At 36.1% G+C, this 20,817-nt stretch overlaps 3 protein-coding genes across 7 annotated transcripts in view; all 3 read right to left on the bottom strand.

Annotated features, from left to right (window-relative positions):
• Positions 1-939: 939 nt before the first annotated feature.
• LOC127804652 (protein DWD HYPERSENSITIVE TO UV-B 1-like) lies at positions 940-12,522 on the bottom strand. 4 transcript variants are annotated; one of them, XM_052341555.1, is made up of 11 exons: positions 12,133-12,521; positions 11,056-11,122; positions 6,852-7,105; positions 6,184-6,530; positions 5,751-5,833; positions 4,999-5,664; positions 2,846-3,286; positions 2,298-2,492; positions 2,140-2,220; positions 1,256-1,318; positions 940-1,173 (listed from the first exon to the last, which is right to left on the bottom strand). In XM_052341555.1, the coding sequence occupies exons 1-11, from the start codon at positions 12,162-12,164 to the stop codon at positions 1,090-1,092; spliced, it is 2,313 nt and encodes a 770-aa protein (XP_052197515.1). In that variant the 5' UTR covers positions 12,165-12,521; the 3' UTR covers positions 940-1,089. The 4 variants fall into 4 exon arrangements, with proteins under 4 accessions (XP_052197515.1, XP_052197514.1, XP_052197516.1 ...); XM_052341554.1 differs by lacking the exon at positions 12,133-12,521 and adding an exon at positions 11,653-12,089; XM_052341556.1 differs by lacking the exon at positions 12,133-12,521 and adding an exon at positions 11,653-12,086 and having other exon boundaries at positions 2,140-2,196.
• Positions 12,523-15,975: 3,453 nt separating this feature from the next.
• On the bottom strand, positions 15,976-17,295 carry LOC127803088 (lysine-rich arabinogalactan protein 18; the record flags this gene model as incomplete). Its single annotated transcript, XM_052339112.1, is given in 3 exon segments — positions 15,976-16,083; positions 16,698-16,973; positions 16,975-17,295. Coding segments are annotated over 3 exon segments (681 nt in total), but the record flags the coding sequence as incomplete, so codon positions are not given.
• A 1,967-nt stretch (positions 17,296-19,262) lies between these two features.
• LOC127803315 (suppressor of RPS4-RLD 1) overlaps positions 19,263-20,817 on the bottom strand; it is a 54,248-nt gene continuing 52,693 nt past the window's right edge. For both annotated transcript variants that reach the window (XM_052339442.1, XM_052339441.1), the window contains 3 exons: positions 20,269-20,366; positions 19,873-20,179; positions 19,263-19,562 (listed from right to left, as the gene is read on the bottom strand). In XM_052339442.1, coding sequence (XP_052195402.1) covers positions 19,891-20,179; positions 20,269-20,366 — 387 coding nt within the window. In that variant the 3' untranslated portion in view covers positions 19,263-19,562; positions 19,873-19,890. The remainder of the gene's footprint in view (positions 19,563-19,872; positions 20,180-20,268; positions 20,367-20,817) is intronic.

Below are 20,817 nucleotides of genomic sequence, written 5' to 3'. Positions count from 1 at the left end.
TATTATATATATATATACATAATATGTAAGTATGTAATAAAAATATAGCGATAGACTATTCTTGTTGCCATATTCAACCCCAATGATAAGGGTTCTTAACAATGGTTGGTCATCATGGTTAATTATTGTCGTTGTTGGTGTTATTTTTGATTTTTAATTTTAAATTTATTTATATATATACACAAATAGATTTTTAGAAATATACATAAATTGTATATTTTTAAATAAATTATACTTTTGTAATGAAAATATTAAAAAATGTCATACAACTAAACTAGAATATAAAATGGGTAGATTATTAAAATAAGTTAAAAATTCATCTTAAAATTGAAAGAAACTAAAAATTTACATCCTTTTAAGAATTTTTCTTTTTTTTATTTTAAAAATTTATCCTTTCAATAATAATATAGAAACATATATATTGTGAAATAATTAATTGTTTATCAGTTCAACAGATTTAATTGTCATGTCTACATATTTCATAGCAAAATATTTATATTCCAAAAAATACATATAATTAACTTATTTTATTTTAGAATCAAACAAAAAATCTCATAAAAAAAAATCACAAAAATAGTATTCAATTAGAACATATATTTTATCTAAGGAACAAAAATATATGTTGCTTGTCTTTTAATGTACATACGTGTATTCTTTTTGGGGAACAATTGGTCGTAAAACAAAAAAGAGACAATTTAAAGGTTGAGTGAAAAAGATATGAAGAAAAATTTAAAAACATCCATTGATATATTAAGAGGATATTTGAACCAATATGACAGTTTGTGATAGAAATCAGATCATCTTTTGTTCTACGAGAATATTAACCCCAGCGATTCAACACACTAAACCAAATTCCTAGTATGATCAATTACCACACTAACATTTATTAAAGGTAATTGGCAACACTTCTTGAACAAGACATGGGAAAACCAGTAAAGGTAAGCCAACAAGTACCTGGAAGAATACTAATTACAGAAGTTATTTAACATGACAAACACACCCTTCTCAACTCGTATTATATTTGGACATGCATATATTACATATATAAATGCATAATTGCATGAATACAGAGAGACTTTCGAATATGCATCAACCTCCAAAATTGGAGGAAAGGCTCGAATGATGGCCATAAGAATGTTCTTCTGTGTCGTGACTGGAAGCTAGCAAATTGACCTGCACGAAGACCTCTTGATATATTTGTTGCAAATAAGCTCTAAAATCAACAGCATGGATTATGAGCATTAATATAAAGTACCTTGATTATTTCAGACTTTGAGCTGTGATGCAGAGAGGTCGCCAAGACAGCCATTTGAAAATGCTGGTTTTTGGTGCCCAAAGAAACAAAAAAGAGAGTGCTTGTTCAGATATAATCTCAATACTAGTATAATATTGCTCCCAAAAAGGAACAGATTATTGAACATAGGACAAGGATTTCTTGTTTAGGGGAGTAACAGGAATCTCCTACAGTCTGGTAAGACGTTGCATCTATGGCATTCACATAAATAAGACATTCATTTTTCCCTAAATTATTAATTATTGAAAACAATGTAAAATTCATTTTTAGATTATCTAAGTATTTTGAAAGAATTAAAATATATCAACTATATGGAGACCTAATAAACGCTGTACATTGTGGGATGAGATTCTAGCTACCCTGTATACTGCAAATCTTAGTTCTTAAATGCAAGCAAGCACGGGACTTTGGTAAAACAATTAATCTCCAAGTTCCCATTATTTTTTTGGCACTACTTAATTGTTTCTCATCTTTTTATTTTGAGAGGAAATGTTAGAGAATATAATAATTTATATGCACAACATTAAGGGGTCAATGGCAGTTTTAGAAGTTTTTTGCATCCACATCATGCTAACCAAAATAAAAGGGCATACTTATTAAATTGAATATAAATTAATTTAAGGCTTTGTAATTATTATCCCTCTACCCCAACTTCCTCAAATTGACTTAAAAGTGATAGGTGATATTAACTATTTGGATATGGTTTCTGACTCCCCTATAATATACGCAAAAGTTTATAGAGGGGTAATATATCTCCAATAATACAGGGGTTAACAGCATTTGCACAGTTATTAGTTAAAAAGGATACAATGATAATACATCAAGTTTGAAGAACGTTGACTCACCCTAAAAGGATCGCTCCTCAGTGATTGCACAAACATTGAGCTCCCTGAGCCTATACCCTGTAATGAAAAAAAGTGCACCCACTATTTTCACCATGGCAGTTACTAATTAAGGAATTGCAAACTGAAGAAAGATGGGTATCTTTAGGTGGCAAATCTACCTCCAAGGGAACATCCCTAAGCCGCCTTCCAGTTTGAGCACAGAAAATACGAACAACAGTTTCATCACAACTTCCACTGATGATATAGTCCCTCCCGTTCATGTAGTAAGACCGAGTATAATTGTGGGCACTTCCAGTTGAAGGTATCTCAAACTTCATGTTGGGTCGTCCATCTACAGCCATAAGTTGATTAACCTGGTGCATCTCAAGATTAGACCAAAAATTGTACCATCAAATAACATCATTTATAGTAAACTACAAGGCTGTGTAAGACGTTTGCCTCTTAAGGTCTTCAGTGTCAAACGCGAGAGTAGACTAAATTTTTTGTAAAAATGGTTTTTGTCACTTATCACTTGATCGATTGAATGATTACCAATTTATGTTAAACCCATGTGACCAGAATTTTGACCGTCAACAGATTATATGCTTTTAGTCCATCATTATCAGCCTACCAATTGCTCTATACAGTTACCTAGAAACGGAAAAACTGAAACCATATTTTTCTACACTAGATCAATATAGCACATATCTACTTTCAATAGCAATACCTCATTGTCCACTGCTGACACAAGCAGATACAGGTCATCTGGAGAGAAACAAACCATGACATTTTCTCTTGAGCTTGAGACTTTATAGCAAGGTCTTACAGGTTTCTGTCGAAGGTCCCACATCTTGATATCATGGTCAAAGGATGAAGTAACAAATATTGAAGGGGAATGGTGGGAAAATTTAGCAACATTAATGGATCCTCGATGTATATCAGTCAATAGCTGCAAGCGTCTGCCACTGCCAATGTCATACAATGCAACATCTTTTGAGTAGCCACTTGTAAGAAATTGATCATCTGTTGAATTGACGTGAACAGATGTAAGCTTCTCAAAGTCATCATAGGTCACACTGCTGAGATCAGTATAGCCGTCCACAGTATTGAGTTGAATACGGTTAATGTCATATAATCTCAAGGAACCATTGTCTGAACCAGCAAGGAACTGATTGTTCAGTGCAAAAAAAAATAAAAAAATAAATAAACATTAGTAGTTCCACTATGAAGTAAATCTCACAACTTTACTTGCAAAGTTACAATATACTAAATGTCGTAGATAGCTGTAAACAATTGTTAATTCAACAAAGCACATAGACAGAGACATACGCAAGAGGTACTTGCATACAAATATAGATGAAAGTATGGATGTAGGTATGAGAAAAGATGATTTGGCTAAAACAAGGACATGGTTGCAAAAGGCATAAAAAAACAAGTAAGAGTTATAAATTTTTATTAGTTTGGTCCATAAACCTAATCTCTGTAAAGCTAAAAAGAAAGTTCTACCGAACAGTATAGGACCATTTTTATTGTATAGCTTAGAACTTATACCAATATGTGCAAAATATGATCATAATTGAGGTGGTGATGATGTTACGTTGAATGTGTGGCCATTGGAAAATACAATTGAAAACAAGATTGCATGTAGTAAAGTTGAAACCTATTGAAGATAAGATGCACAAGAATGCAATTAAGATGGGTTGGAGATGTGAGAAAAAGACCAAGCAAATGCAATTAAGATGATTTGAACATGTAAGAAGAAAACCAAACAATAGATGCACCTATGAGAAAGGATAGAATGGAAGAAGTTTAACAAAAGAAATAGAGGAACACAGAATACTTGGTGGGAAACATTTAAACATGCCACGGAATAATTTCTTTACAGAAAATATAGCCATGGATAGAGATGTTTGGAAAACTAAAATTCATATGCCTGACCCACCAAGTGGAATTAAGGACTTGTGATCGTTGCTGTTATTAGTTTGTAATATGATCTCCAGAAGCCATGGAATATATGACACTAGATTAACATAAAAAGGAAGATATGTTACAAGAAAGAAAGAACAAATGTATTCAAACTCTTTAACTTTCAAGTAGACCCCACTTTTTATAAGCCAGAGTATTGGACACATTCAAGTAACGGATATTCCAACTTTAAACTTTCAAGTAGAGCCAACTTCATATAAACCACAGACACACAAAGTAGCGTGTGTGACAAGTATTTGACATTTTCTGCTAGTTATCACCCAGGAACACACGTCACCACACAGGTTGCTTCAGAACAAAACTAGACATTAATACTAGTTTGAACACATTGAACTGACTCTAAGCATACTAAACACAATAATGTTGAGACCATGGGACTTCCCTTCAACTATGCCTGATAGTTTTTGCCAAAAGGCTCCACCAAAGGGTATTTGTGTGGCTGTCTCTGCCTATCAGTAGCTTCTCTGTTTTACATTAGTAGTATGTCACTATGTGCTCCCCCCCTCCCCCCCCCCCCCCCCCCCCCACCCGCCCAAAAAAAAAAAAAAAAAAGAAAACAAACGACAACAACAACAACAAAACACCACACTCAGACTGTGGAATTAGACATCTAAGATGGCTAGCATGATGATCACTTTTGAGTTTAGGCCTATGATTCTGAGATCTGAGGCACATATCCAACAGGAATTCATAGCACTATAAGTACATTCTCCACCACTAGGCTTTAAAACTATATTATGGTTACAGAAAACAAAACTATCACAGATAATTCATTCTTTGGGGAAGTAAGTTTCTGCTATAACTGCAAAAACAATCTGGGAATCCCCATCCAGAGATGGTCACCCCAAATCAATCTGAACTTGCAATCACATAATTTGTACGTATATGGCATACCTTGGATGGATACTTCTTGAGCCAACAGAGACCTAGAACACTGCTCATAGCCCTAAGGGGTGGGACATAACCAACAACGTGCCCATTCTCATGGTTGGTAATAACTATTTCTCCATCCAAAGTTCCAAAAACCATAAGACTGGAGTTAGATGGATGATACTCGAACTGCCTAGGTCGAAGGATCTTTCCCCCTTCTTTAGTAACATGGAAGATGTTGGACACTGGATGTAAGAGTGGCCATGAAGAACATCCAAGTTTGGCAGCACAAAGAGACCTGGAGTAGAAATGTTGACTTTTTCCATAAGACAATTGTTTCCTTGGCCTTGATGAATTATGGAGCTGAACTCTACTCAATCCAGTTTCACGCATGTGCAAAATGCTGACAACACTCTCTTTGTGTTGCCGCCTATATGGTAAGAACTCGTAATACTGTGAAAAGGTAATCTTGGCACTTTCTCTTTCTGACCGTCTGATTGGTAGATTATCTAAAATGGCCAACTGCGGTAATGAGACAATCATGTATTCTCTATAATGTTTCTCAAAGCAGATAGGCGAAGGATGACGTGAAACATACTTCTTGAACATAGTAGAGGCATTGCTCAATTCACAATTAAGTGCAAAAGGAGATTGATCTGTATCTTGAATACTCAATTTGCAGAAAGAAGCCTGGTGGATTAGAAAACCGTTAGCAGACATTCATTCATATTAAATTACAAAAATCTACAAATTCACAAGAGAAACAACATTTTAACCTCAGTTCGCAAATTTGACTTTCCATTCAAGACGGGAAGATTCTTGCATGAGCCCTCCATTAAATTTGTTGGTTGAAGTGGACCTGAAAATGCACTACAAAATGATTTGATGAATCTCTAGTCAAACTTAGGATCTTGTTAACCATAAATAAATTACAAATAGAAAATGATTTCTGACTCTTTTATGCATAGAAGTTCAAAACTAATATCCTGATTAGCAACAAATGGTGCATCAATGTGTTCCATAGTCTAGTGGGAATGCAAGAGGATCTTTAGAAGGCCAAGGTGCTATTCTCAATTTCTATGGTTTTTTAATTGTGAACCATGCCATAAATGTGCTTTTAAAGATTTATTGAAGATACTACACAATAAAAATGTATAAAAACAAAAAGAAGAAGAAAAGTAGTGCCTTGTACAAAATTTTCCGTGGTACCTGATCTGCTTCTGTCTAAGGCTGGATCAGTCACTGCACCAGATGACACAGGGCAAGGGCTGCCTTCACAATAGGAACAATTTTGAAACCGAAGTTCCACCAGTGAAGGAAGTTTTGACAAGGAAGCACTGGTTGTCCACAGATTTCCAACTCTTGTTTCACACATTGAAAGACGCATCAAATTTGGCATGCAAGAAAAACAATCCTTCTGTAAAATGCTAAGAGATATGCAAAAGTCCAGATTAAGGGTGTGCAACCGCTTGAACTTTCCCATAATAGTGAGCTCTTGAATCCCAGAAGACCTTAGGTTCAGAACTTGGCAAGGTAAATTATCCCGGTAAGGATCCCTAGAGAGATTGCAAATTGATCAAGGAGTTAATATCATTCACATAAAGGATCTTGGAGTTTCTAGAAAAATGCATATTTTCACTTTCTATTAGCCTGGACTGATAATTTGTGTTCCTTTGTTCTCAATTAGCCTGGATATCTATTGTGTGTTCCAACTACTCCATTCAAGTGCTAAAAAGAAAGGATCTAAAGGTCTACAAAATTATTTTTCCTCAATTAAGAAAAATAAAAAATTCTCACTCTCAACTGGAATCACACAATTTAGAATGGAACATATAGATTTTTTGAAGGATAATGTTCTCAGGGGCACTGATACAGACCGCAAGAAGTCACCCACAAGTGACATATCCTGGAGCTCAATTATTCGGAGCCTCGAATTGATTGTATGCATCAAAGATAAAACATTTTCTTTGTTCAAAATACAGTGTGATTTCTGAATTATGTCAACTGCATCAATATCAGAAGAGTCAATTGCCAGGCATGCTTCAACAAGTGCTGGGAAATCAGCATCCCTTAAACAATCCAGTAAAATGACCATGTTATGTTTCTGGTGAAGAGCTTTCTGAATCTTGGCCTGAGCAAAAAGGGAAAGAAAAAAGTTAGTTGTTACAATAACTTTGCCACTTTTGACATAAAAATATCAAGCTTTAAAAAAGTCAAAAACAGGATTCTGTAACCAAATGGAAAAACATTAGTATGCCATAAAGTATAACCAACAAAGACTAGGCTTCAACAACACCACATGGTAAGAGATAATCATACTTCATTGTAAAAGAACAGCTCTGACGTCATTTTGAAGTTAATCAATTAGCCACTCTAAACAGTTAAAACCATGCCAGAAGCTTCCAGTGAAACCATCTCTTGCAGACCATGAATAACAGTAAGGTGATCCCCCATGATAATGTGATATTATCATATCCTACATGATACACCAGCTTTCTTTTCTTTTTATCTTGTCCTTTTCAGAATAAGAGACGAAGTCCAATCACAAGGAGGTCAATGAAAGGACCATACAAGAGTTTGACTAGTCATGTATTGGAAAGGATTCAAGAATGTTAAATCTGCTCAAGCAACAGATGTTCATTGAGAACCTTCCAACTCCATGATTTCATGGCATGAAGTCACTCCTGTCACCAGATCTGTTTAGCACAAACTACAAGCCATTTCTCTTTTAACTTTTCAAATATTTGAGAAAGATACATATAATGCTATCATTTGATCAACTCAACAGATAAACAAATAAATAAGAAGTGCGTTAGATTTAAAACTTTTAAAGAATGGGTGTTGAATTTTGACTTAATAGTTGCTGATGTGGTTTGAAGAAGTCAAAATAAATTAGGATTATCCATCCAATAAATTAGCAAATATCTGATATTATTTGTTAGTTGTTTTGGCTAGATATTATGCTATATTATTCTCCTCTTTATGTTTTATGAAGAAGGAAGAAAATGGAAAGGAAAAAATATCAAAGCGAAAGTCGTATATTTTATTCAATCGTAAACTTCAATTTATACAACTAAAATGTAAATTGAAATGAGCATAAAGAGGAGAATAATATGGCATAATATCCAGCCAAAACAACTAACAAATAATATCAGATATTTGCTAATTTATTGGTTATGGATAATCCTAATTTATTTTGACTTCTTCAAACCACATCAGCAGTTACTAAGTCAAAATTCAACACTCCTCCTTGACTTTGAAGCTGCAAATGCAAAGAATTTTAATTTTGGCATGTCTTGTAGCATATGGGCATTTTATGATTTTATAGTTATGAGGCATAGGTATGGTTATGGGTTTTGGGGCATAGGCATTTTTTTTGGGTATAGGCATTTTTTGGGCATAGGCATTTTTTTTGGGTATAGGCATTTTTTGGGCATAGGCATGGATATGGTTTTTTTGAGTAGAGTTAAAATAACTCCTCCTCCTCATGTTGGTCAGCAGCAGCTCTAGCTTCTCCTTCTTCTTGTTGTGATCTGCACACAATTGTGATGTGACCTAATTGACCACATTTGTTGCACTTTACATCGGGCCTCCACCAACACTTGTATTGTGGATGATTGGTTTTTTAGCAGTAAGGGCAAGGTGGATAATTTCCACTATTGTTGTTTCCAGCATTTGCAAGTTTCTTGTTGTGATTCCAAACCTTTTTTTCACCAATGGGCCTTGTTTGTGCCTGGAAAGCTCCTTCGATGGCTCCTCCTATTCTCACAAGCCTTCTTTGTTCTTGAGCCTGTAAAGCATTAAGTAACTCTGCCAAGGAAATGCTTGACAGATCTTTTGCATTTTCTAGAGAAGAGATAGTGACTCCATACCTCTTTGGAAGTGTAACAAGTATTTTTTTAATGATTCATTGATCAGGAAAATCCTTACCTAACAACCTCATTTTGTTAGCAAGGCTAAGCAACATGTCAGTGTACTCCTTCACAGTTTCTAACTCCTTCATTTTTTGCATTTCAAACTCTCTAATCAAGTTTAACACTTGCATATTCTTCACTCGTTCATTGCCTTGGTATTCTTCTTTGAGATGATCCCAAATGGCTTTTGCTGAAGACAAGTTCATGATTTTTGTGAAAATATTGGGAGAAACTGCAGCATACAAGTAGGCCATGGCTTTAGCCTTCCTTGTCTTCCTCTCCTTGTGAATCTTTATTTGGTTCACAGTTGGATTGGCTGGCAAATCAGCGACTACGTAATCTTCCTCAACTGCTTCCCAAAGATCTAGTGCCTTGAGATGAACTATCATTTTAATAACTCATACTTGATAGTTGTCGCCACCAAATATCGGTGTTGCCGGCATTCCGTGACTTGATTCTGCTTCCATCTTTGCAGATTGTTGGCTTGAATTTGAGTGTTTGTGAATATGGTTTTTTTTGTTTCTCTCAACTCACAGATCCCTAAAAAAAAACACTCTGATACCACTTGTTGGTATTTTATGAAGAAGGAAGAAAATGGAAAGGAAAAAATATCAACAATGGGCTTCACATAGTACCCACACATGATAGAAATCGAATATGGGAAAAAAGGTGGTTGGGTTGATTGGGGGAAGCTTTTTTGGTAGCATGGTGGTCATTGAGATGGCTATGTGAGAACAGAGGGGACAGTGGAGGTCCATGGATGCAAAGCAGAGCTGCTAGGCATGGAGAGAATGACATCCTACATGCTTTGTGGATATCTCCCACTTATAGGAGGCTTATGCTATTTAGCTCACCAGTTTACTCTGCTACAGGCAATAAATTGGAAGTAGCAATCAGTACTAGCAGTGGGATTAAAATTCTTAGAGGCAATATAGCAGCTCTGAATATGGTTGGGCATATTCTCCTTGTAAAAACAGGTAGGACTCATGCCCTCGGTCTTTTTCATGGTTCAGCATGAAAATCCCGCACATGGATAGGACAAGTCACCTTGATTAACCCTCAATTCAAGCCCCCAAGAAACAAAACCCCATGATCTCCAACCAAAATCATATGTAGGTTAAGCACTTCCATGATTGCATTGGGGGAGCCAGCTCTTGAACCTATGCTGACATGGAAACATCTTTGGTGGCTTCAAAAGATCGTATATAAGTTAGAATAGTAGTAGAAATAAGCCCAAGTAAGGAATCTGATTGGTCAAATGGAAGAAAAGCTGAGCATGTGTGCAAGTGAATACATGCACTCTCAGGTGGGGGACTAGTCTGACTATATGAGAAGAATCAGTCTTGAGTCTTGCCTGCACTCAAGTGACTTGGCTCAAGACACCACGTACATGAGAAAAAAAATAGATGAAGAAGTTGGTGTGGTAATGTTGTGGTCACAGCATGATCACAGCAGATCCACTTACCTAAAGTGTGAAGGTCACGGCAGATATTAATCTTGTACTTTATTTTTATTTTTACTGAATTAATCTTGGATGGATATAGTTATCATAACTCACAGGGTATTTTACTAAAGAGCCAAAGTTATACACATGTAAAGCAGCTTAGTATCTTAGTATTTTTCCACTCTTTGGTCTGTGGAATTATATATATTTTTGGTAGGCTGTTGGAAGAAATCCATGTCCTTGAAGTCCTGGTTCTGAAATCTGAATCAATTATATGACAATCTTCATATTGTAGTAGTATTATTTGTGGGTTTAACCATATGTAATATTACATTTTTTTATTGTCCCACTCTTTTAAATGTTACTTTGTGCTAAAAATTGCAAACAAGAGGCAAGGATTTCATCTGAATTTCATGAAATTTCCCAACACTTTATATGAAACTCTTGGATATCTTTCTAATTTGATCTTTTCAGATCACGTGATTTCCAAATTTAAAATTATTTGATTCATAAACGACTTTAGTCTTTATCTTAAAGAGCACTTCTCTTTATTCCTGTCCTAATGGGCATAGAAATGAAAAAAAAAAAGAAAAAGAAAAAAAGAAAAGGAGAGTAGAAACAGGAAAATAATGGAAAAAAATTGAAGCATAGAAACTAAATTAATCATATATCTTTTTCTCTTCCAATGCAATCTGAGTGAGAAAAAGGAAAATAAAGGATGACCTCATAAAACCACGATAAAACTCTGGAATTTGGAATTGCCTCATGCCTCTTGCACGAATCAAGGTACCTACCACCAGAATTAATATGAATTGCACAGTAAGAATGATTGCATAGGGTACAGACCACAGTATTATCTCAATCACTACCGAATATAGAATAGATAGAAAGCACTAAGCTATTAAAATCACCCGTGCTATCAACAGTTATTGTCCTTAGTTGTTCATGAATAAACAATTCACAGATTCAATAACTTGGCAGTGGTCCACATATAAGTGATGCTAGAACAACAAAAATTATTGGGAACAAGAAAAGAGATTGAGTTGATCACATCAAGAAGTAATAACTGCATCATAGGGAGTACCAACAACTAAGATGAATGTATTTTAACAAAGCATGTGGACTAGAGTAAAATTGAGGGAAAATGATGCAATTAACAAGTAACCAAAAACTGTGATGTTACGCCTTCTCTCTCTTAAAAATACTAAAGTGCAAGAAGGATGTCGTCTATTTCACGAAAGAGAGAAAAACGTCACCTATCCAAAACTGTAAAAGGATGAATCTTCAAATGGAATGAAGGAGCTTTCTTACAATTGATACCTTTTCTTCTCTGTTCTTATTTCCCAATTTCTTAAAAACATATGATCCTATAGGCTGGATAAGAAACTGCATTCACGAACTCAAGTAGGAACTTGTTGGATCACGTTCATAGGAGAAGAAAGACAAAAACTCTCTCTAAAAACAAAAACTCACGGATCTATAATTCCCAGACCGTTTCTCCAAAATAGACAATGAAATAATCATCCTCATCTCCCCAAGCAGCAGCTCAAAACAGTTTCCCGTAACTAGTACACTAAACCGAGGGAAATGTCAAATTTCCGTAACCGTCGCGGACTCGCCGCCGGAAAATGAGAAACCGCGATCTCGAAAATTTTCAAAACCTGACCTCGGAATCTCTACAAACCAGCATATATAAACGAACGAAGCAACAAAGTCCTGGCAAGATTCAATTAAATCCCTAGCGGAAGGAAAAGACAGCAAAGAGAAGATAAGAACAAGCTACAGAGAGAAGACGGAAACCTGGCTTCTAAGGTGGAGACACCCAGAGACATGGCTGCTTTGCTTCAGATGCGGTCTCAACGGTGGCGTTTGCTGTTGCGGTGACGGTGAGTGAACGTAGTAATAACGTCAGTTGGGAAGGAAGGAGAGATGCTTGATAACCGGGTTTGATAATTGAAGAGATAAGAGCGTGAGAGCGTATAAGCGGCTTGAGTGAGCATGTCCCAGATAGATTATTACTTACACAACAATAACCAGAAAATGAAAAATTAATAAAAGCGTACGGATGAATAAATAGGACTACGCAGGGCAGAGCAGAGCAGGGGCAGCAGCTGGCAGAAAGTGACGTCGCACCTATCGTTTCCATCATCCACCAGTCCCACACTCCATCCCATCATCTATCTAGTCGCCAGTGGACCGCCTCTAGGCCTCTCTCTTTCTCTCTCTCTCTCTCTCTCTATCTCTCTGTTTAAGACATGTGCTTATTAACTTTCCCAATATTATAGATAAGATTGCCTCGGGACCAGAGGGTCCCACGTGAATATGATCTTATAATACAGAACTTCTCTGGCGGTTATGAATATTCGTATTTTATATAAATAAAACAGATAATAAATAGTCAATAATATGGAATTTATATATATAAATATATTGATATTTAGTGAAATTATTATATATCTCCGTGTTTTTTAAAAAGGGTAATTACGAAAATTATTATCAAAATTTGATCCTTGTATCAATTTTATAATAAGTTTTAAGATTTATTATTTTTATATTTCAACTTTAATTTTGTATCAATTTTATAATATTGTTAAAAATTAAATAATTGATATTTGCTGAGGTATTAATTAGCAAATATCAATTATTTAATTTTATTCTCATACCTTAATTGTGTATAAAATGGGAATGTTGAAAAATAAAAAAATATAATATATTAAAAAATTAATTATTATTAAAGTTTTAATAATATTGTAGAACTAATATAAAATTAAAATTTTAAATGTAGAATTGATATATTAGTCAAATTTTAGTGATATTGTATTTGAAATACAACAATAAATTTATACCTACAAGAAACTCTTCGATCTTTGGGATAATGTAGGTTCTTGGGAGATTACAAGATATAAAATGATTAAGGGTACGTGATATCTCTCGCACAAGTCTTTCAATACTTAAGTTGATTTCAGTTGAAAAGTAAAAAATTATTCAAATAACTTGTGTAAAAGTTCTTACATATCTAGAGACTGAAGAGGCAAACTTTATTTATAGAGATTGAAGTCGACAGAAGAGAGAGTATTCATATCTTTTAGGATCATTTGTTCAGACTTTCAAAACATTAGTTTCGAAGATTAGTAAGTAGGCTTCAACTTAGATTGCATTCAGGAGGCATTCTATAGACTTATCACTCTCCCGATTAGTCGTCATTTATTGCTCGAAATAAAAATCTCAAAAATTCAATAAAATTCTCATACAAAAATCATAGGGTCGCAAATAAGCTAAGTTATTTGAAAGTAGTTCGGTATTTGGTTTGACAAAAGATAGTTAGAGTTTGTTCATTAAGACAAATGAATTGAAGTAGAGCCTAACTTTGAAAATCAATTTGTAAATGAGTCAAACTTGAATGTTAAAACTTATAAACATGTTCAATTAAAGACTCATAAATATGCTCAATTAGAAGTTTACAAATAACTTGTGAATAAACTCGATTATAAATACATTAATATATTTATTTATAATTTTTTAAATATATTATTTAACATAAAATTATTAAATTTTAAATTATTATAATAATATAATTAAATTAAATAAGTTTTGGCAAGCTTGAGCTGATTCAAGCTCGGGCTTGCTAGCATGTGTTCAAGCTCGAGCTTAGAAATTGAAGAGTTGAGCTCAACTTAACTCAATTCAATTACAACTTTAAAAAGCCCTAAAAAATGAATAACAATTAAGTATACATAAATATATGAGAGAAATAGAATAACTCTAACTCTGCCACAATCTTCCACATCATTAATTAACCACAACACTTAAAAAAGAGATCTAAAATAATTCATAATTGAAAAGAAAACAAAAATTAAATGCTAAATTAATAAAATTAGAAGTTGAGTTTAAATTTAACATAAAGTAAAAATTAACTTTTTATAATTTACCCTTAAAAAATTATTCTTATATTACTTAGCCTCCTTACATCCATTAACTCATTGGGACTATAAGTTATTAAAAAAATATTTTATTTTATTTTATTTTTGAGACTATAAGTTAAATAAGTATCCCTATACTCCAATGAAGTCAATTGAGACTAACTTTATTCAATTAAAGAAAAATTAAAATTTGTTAAATGGAACACAATAATACTTTCACAATAAGTTAGTGCTCGTTCCAAACAAAAAAAATAAATAAATAAATAAAAAAATTGAGATTTCACAAGCCTCACGAGTCACGTCGTGGGGTGTTTTAGTTGACTTGACTCTTCTATACAATTATACTAATTAATTTTGACTTGGCCCAATACTAATATAAATTAACAATATATAATGTGCGGTAATCAAATACAAATCAAATGCTACATTTGAAAGATAAATACTTGACGTGTTGGAAAACAGTTTAGCTTGATGCCTATCCTAAATAACAGGGTATTAAGGTGCTGCTATCAAGAGATGGTGCATTGTTTCTTTTTGAATAAGAAAGACTAATCTAAAGCCATAATTACCATCTTAAGTATTTAACTACTGTTAAATGAAGTGATAAATTATTCAACTTCCAAAATTGATACCTATTGGACCGGACCTTGATTCTTTTTTGCTAATTATGGGACCTTGATTCTGATTTGAGTAATTTAACAACAAAAATCGTCTTAATTCTAAAGGCTGGCAAATGGCAACTAAGTATCTTTGAGGTAGGCGCATTAGCTACGCAAAAAAATCACCAATAGCAACCGAGCAGGCAGCTGGTTGGTGGCCGGGCTTGAGGCGAGGCTCCTTGGGTGGAGCGGCCTGACTAGAGACCATGGTCCATAAGTAAGGATTGGTGTCTTGTGAGTGTAGCTGACAAAAACAGGAAAGGAGAAAATGAGTCGCAGTGAGAAATGCCGTGCCGAGGTAGTGGTCCCAAATCCCAATCGGAATGTGTAACTTAGCAGAGGCCAGGCCGGGGGGGGGGGGGGGGGGGATGTTCTTGCACTGAGACTGAGAATGAGACAGCCACAAACAAGACACGTGCAAACCAAATGCTAATTCTAAAAGGAAAAAGGAGGACGTGGGATCTAATTCTAAGACAGGAGAGAAGAGAACAAAAAAATGGTAATCAAAGCAAAAGGAGCAAATGGGATCTACTTTCAGAAAAGGGGTGGGAACAAAAATATGCTAATCAGGGCAAAAGGTGGAGCAATAGGAATAAGACCTAGCTAGTATCGAAGGATTTCCCTGAAGAAACAATATCGTGGGTTCCCTGACTTTCCTTTCAAAATAGTAGAATGACTTGTGCTGGCAACAGGCAACCGGCAACTGGCAATAGAAAAGATTCTTTCCTTAAAAGCTTGAAATGCGGGTGATATTTTCCCAAAGAAGACTGGACATTGTCATTTTACAGAAAGGGGGTTAATTTAGGGTAAAAAGTTTACCATGGGCCTCGTAAAATTTAAATATTTTTCTAGGATGAGCTTATACATGAATTTCTTTCTGTATATGTAAGTGTGCGGACAAGTTACCAAGCTAACACCAAAAAAAAAAAAAAAAAGCGCCAAAATGGTAAATTGTAGGAAATTTCGCGTGATTCAAGTCAATGAATAGAAGAAGGTAATACACAGAAACGTAACGATTAATTGAACAGGGCGACAAGACAAATATACTAATCAAAAAACACAAAGATGAGTGGGAAACTGAGACATCTCTAGAAGAGCCAACCGAAGGCAGCCCATCCCAGTACCAAGCTTCCGACCAGCATCTTCAAGCACTTCAATTTCCCCGCTCCACTCTGCATTCGGATTCAATAGAAGATTTTATAATCCAACAGAGAGAGATGCTAATGCTATAACCATAGAAGTAAGAAAAAAAATCCAAAAGAGATGTTAATGCTCCGTAAGATCCAACACTACAATAAATAAATCAGAAATCAGAACACAGGATGCTGTGCTATGAATATGATCACCGGATCCATGTTCATTGCCTCCCATATTAATTATATTGTCTGTCTTGCCTCGGATTCTGCACAATGTTATTTCTTTATTATTTTTTTTTTTTGTCTCTAATTCATGATCCCCATATTATTGTGGTTAGTCGCTGCTTCGTGTGTCTGTTCACCAGAAGAGATTAAAAAAAAAAAAAAAAAAAAGGCCACAGATTTTCTAAGCACGTGGGGCACCGATTCAGGTCACGTGCACCCAGTATCCCTATCGATTATTGTTGTCGGTGTCGGTGAACGCTTGCCTCTCAGCTCACTTGCCCATGGCGCGTGGAGCAAATACTGTGAATCTCCCGAAACACGAGAAACTCAAGACGATTGCAGATCGGGATGCGCATTTGCGGCCCGGTGCACGTTAGTCCAAATTAGGATATCAATAAAAACCAAAGCGAAGGTATGATACGTACCTGATCATCTGCTGCTAGAGATGGTGCAGGGGAGGTGGAATCCTGACTCGGAACAGGGGCTTCGCCTGGTGGCGCGGGAGGGCCGAGAACCTCGGCAGACGGCGCTGGCGAAGGTGCATTGTGCTTCTTGGACTTCTTCTTCTTCTTCTTCTTGCTTGGAGCCGGGGATGGAACAGCCGCCGGAGGAGAAGAAACTGGAGCCGGAGGTGTAGCTGTAACAGCTGGTGGAGTCGCTGGCGCTGAAGCAGGAGATTTCTCAAGCGGAGGCGAGGGAGGGAGAGCTGACTGGCACTGCAGCAGGTGGCGAGCTCGCCGGCGGTTCCGACACAGGCTCCGGAACCGATGGTGCGGTAGCTGGTGGAACAGCAGCCGCCTTCGGAGATGGCGCAGCCGGTGGAACGGAAGATGCTGCCGGAGGTGGAACTGAAGCCACCTTCGGTGATTCCGCTGCTGGAGACTTAGCCGGTGAAACAGCAGCGGCTGTAGGAGGAGCCGGAGACTTCGGCTTTGTAGTAGGTGCCGTCGCAGTAGCAGGAGATGAAGCAGGAGTGGCGACCGCAGCAGGCTGGAGTTTTGCTGGGCGCCGGAAGCCGGGGACTCAGCGGCGAGGCCGACCACGACAATGCACAAAAACACAAATCCAACCGTAGGCCACCGCTCCATGAGTTGTAGAGAGAGAATCAAGAGATCTAGAGAGAGAGAGAGATGGAGACGGCGACAGTGGCAGAGAGAGACTAGCTGACTATAAGTAAGCGATGGAGCAATGTATAATATGTATGTAAATTCATTATTCACAAATAAACAAAGAAAAAGAAAGGTGGAAGGAAGATGATCAGGCGGTGGAGTGGAGTGGAGACATCAAAGAGGATTTGATAAGGCCTATTATTATTATGCAGTGCAAAAATCAAATACGAAATATGATCAATTTAATACGGCGTTAGAAACAGTCTGGAACGTGGGGTCCGGTTCCATGTGACCACACGTAATGTGGGTCCTCGGGTTGGGATGCTTATGGAGAGCCAGTGTGCCGCGTAGCACCCCAAGTCTCGTTATTATGCTTGGTTGCTGGCGTCTTTGTTGCTTTCGCAGGTCTGGTCTTTACTACAGCTGGAAATGTTGTGGTGCAATCGGCTGGCCAACCAACCGTCAACACGTCACCTTGAGCGGCTGCGATTGCGGAGCAATTATAATTCTTTCTTGCTTCTTGCTTTATTTAGTTAGTTAGTTAGACGCTGGGTGGGTGTTGCAATGCATATATGCATGCACTGTCGACCGTGACTGTGGGTCCCTCCTGGTGAAAGTAAAAGTAAAAAAAAAAAAAAAAGCCATTGTTCTGTTGTTTTTCTTTTACTTGCCTGTGAGAAATCCTCTGAAATTAATTGTTTCTAAGAACATTATAAATTTACAATTACAAAATAAGTTGGCGGCTGCTTTGTGGCGCACGCAAGGAATCGACCGATATACAATCCTTTTAGGTCCAATTATTATTTTGTTGTGAAATTTATTGTTCAGATTAAAAACTAGGAAGCACGCCCGTGCGTGTGATTGTTTCTTCTTATCTCCACACAATGCCATTTTATCTTATGCTGAAGCTGTTGTTTCTCTAGTGCCACGGGATTCCCATTTTTATTTTTAGTTAATCTCAAATAGACTAAAGAAAACACCTTGTATTAAAATACTTGAGTTCCCTCTAAGACACCACGATAAAAAATAGTTAGTTATTAACAGAATAGGAGTAATTAGTTATTAATATTTTAAAATTACTTTAATTATTTTTAGTTTTAGACTAAGGCACTCTAAAATACAAAAAAAGAAGATTTTTTTTTTTTTTGGTTAAAAATATAAAAAATACCTCAAGACTAACCACCATTTTACTATAACTATAACTGCTATTATTATTCTGTGGTCCGAGGCAGAGAAACGAAAAAAAAAAAAAATTAAAATATTTATTACAATCACTTTTATCTCCGCAACGGACGCAATTGAAAGGTCAAAATGTGCAGAGGCTGTGGTTGTGGGTCCGACGTAAGAGCGGAAAAGAATGATCCAAAGGGAAGCGGGAGTCAAATGCTGCCCGGAACTACACACGGGAAAGTTGGTTAATATTCACGAGATCCCAACCCACTTAATGGCTCTGCCCGTGCGTGTTTCCCAGTGCCAATATCGAGATTTTCAAGCTCATCATCAATAGTGTTTCCGTGTGTACTAAATGATTAAGTTCTGTTCTTCCCTCTTTACAGTTTTAAGTTGATCTACTACTGCATGTACCAATTAAAAAAACTTAATTATTTAATAGAAACAATTAATTGCCCTCTTGATTAGTTGTTAGGCGTTCTGCCTAATTTCCACTAAATACTAATAGAAACAATTATGTAAACCACATTCCCCATCTCTCAGAGGGCAGATGGAGCCAACTCTAATTACTTTAATGACCGACATAATGAGCTTTGTTCAGGAAAATCAAGCTGAAATGTTTAATTTGTCGGTAATGATCTATCTTAAACGGTAAATATAACCAAAACTGGTCCACAGGATGAATTAAGACTGTCAATCGACAAGAGAACATGAAAAAACAAGTAAAATTACTATATTTGACATGACATATATGGGAAACCTTCCAACAGCGATACAATTACTTTGAGAGGTGCGCAAACAAGGACAAATACATTTATCGTTTCATTTTAAAGAAGCCTAGAAAGGAATAACGTACAATATCTATAATAAAAGTAAACTAGCGAAATACAGACAAATCTTGCAATAATTTTACCTTACATCTCTCTATCGATTACAACTTCTATTAATCCACCTTAGAGAATCACTTGACCAACAGACAGAACATGTTCCCGGCTTGCTGCTTACGTGGGCCTGAACAGAGATTAAAATTTGACAAGAAGTAAGAACATTTGAATGAGCCAACTTTGTTCTTCTCGTTTTAAGCATCTGACATTATTAGAATCCGTAGCTAAGTCTTCAAGAACTGAAATTATTCTAAATTCATATTCGGGAATCAGTCAGTTGTGCGTGTAAGATTTTCGTTTATATGACATTTTTGTTATCAAAATACAGCTCCAATCGAATTGTGGTCTTCTATATTCCAGAGAAAACAACCAAAAAAAGTTCCAAATTCATGCCACCTTGCCACAAATTCCTTGCACATTTGTCTAAATAGGCTTACCTTAAGCGTTGAAAAGGCTCAATCATTGTAGGAACTCAGAGCAGCAACTATAGACCCTGTTGTCTCAAAAGTTGTAGCCACATCTGGATAATCTTTCCATGATGCTGTGACCTTAAGATCTGGATATAACCAACTCTTCACAGAATCCACAAATGGCTTCGGTTCAAAGTTCAGAATGGCTTCCCAATCCACCTGCAAACCTTTGGGGATGCTCCCAATGAACTCCATATTAGCAGCAAGAAATAATCCAAGCAAAACTACAAACCCAACAGCCGCTGAGCCTCTGGATAGAGGCATAAAATTGTACCTGGAAAGCATCACAGTTAAGTTATAGTAACAGGTAAAATACATTGCTCGGAAAAGAGAGCAGTTTGCAGTATGAAAACCATGCTTTACCAGTAATATGTCATCCTTAAGATTGCCTCTCTCACATTTTCAAGAGTTCCGAAGTCCGTGGACCCATAGGATTCACCACAGTATGCATTGCAAAGAGCCTGTATTTATGTAATGGGATATATTAAAATGCTAAGTAGGGTTTGATGAAGGTTGCAACATTAAAATCTTAAACAGCATATTCCAGAACTCAACACATAAAGGTCTAATTGCTTGACCAGAAAATAAAATTCTGGAAGAAGGTTTTCATGGATAAGTAAGAAAAAGTATTGTACAAATTGATGAGTGGTCGATTCGAGGAACCATTTTCATCAACTGCACTTTATCATAACCAAGTTAGGATCAGTGGTAAAATATTCATAATGTCAATTGACTTCTATAAATCACATTTGACAATACACGTGACAAATTTTTAGTTGAATGTCCTTCCTCACCCAACCCTCTAGCAGGGGAATGATGAGATAACATTCTAACACAATCTTCATTAGTGGTGAAATTATTCTTACTTGATAGGATCTCATCAAGCAAATAAAAGCCAAATGACAAGAATAG

Source organism: Diospyros lotus, chromosome 6, assembly GCF_014633365.1.
Source record: "Diospyros lotus cultivar Yz01 chromosome 6, ASM1463336v1, whole genome shotgun sequence".
Classification (NCBI taxonomy): Eukaryota; Viridiplantae; Streptophyta; class Magnoliopsida; order Ericales; family Ebenaceae; genus Diospyros; species Diospyros lotus.
Note: the sequence above shows the minus strand (reverse complement) of the source record. Positions and strands in the feature narration are given on the sequence as shown.

Bases quoted from the DNA above. Each gene is read 5' to 3' on its own strand.
- LOC127804652 (XM_052341554.1), bottom strand. From the start codon at position 11,693: ATGTTTTTAAGAAATTGGGAAATAAGAACAGAGAAGAAAAG. The intron at 11,123-11,652 runs GTATCAATTGTA...TTCTGGTGGTAG, and splicing joins ATAAGAACAGAGAAGAAAAG to GTACCTTGATTCGTGCAAGA. The intron at 2,493-2,845 runs GTATTGCTATTG...GAGATGCACCAG, and splicing joins TGTCAGCAGTGGACAATGAG to GTTAATCAACTTATGGCTGT.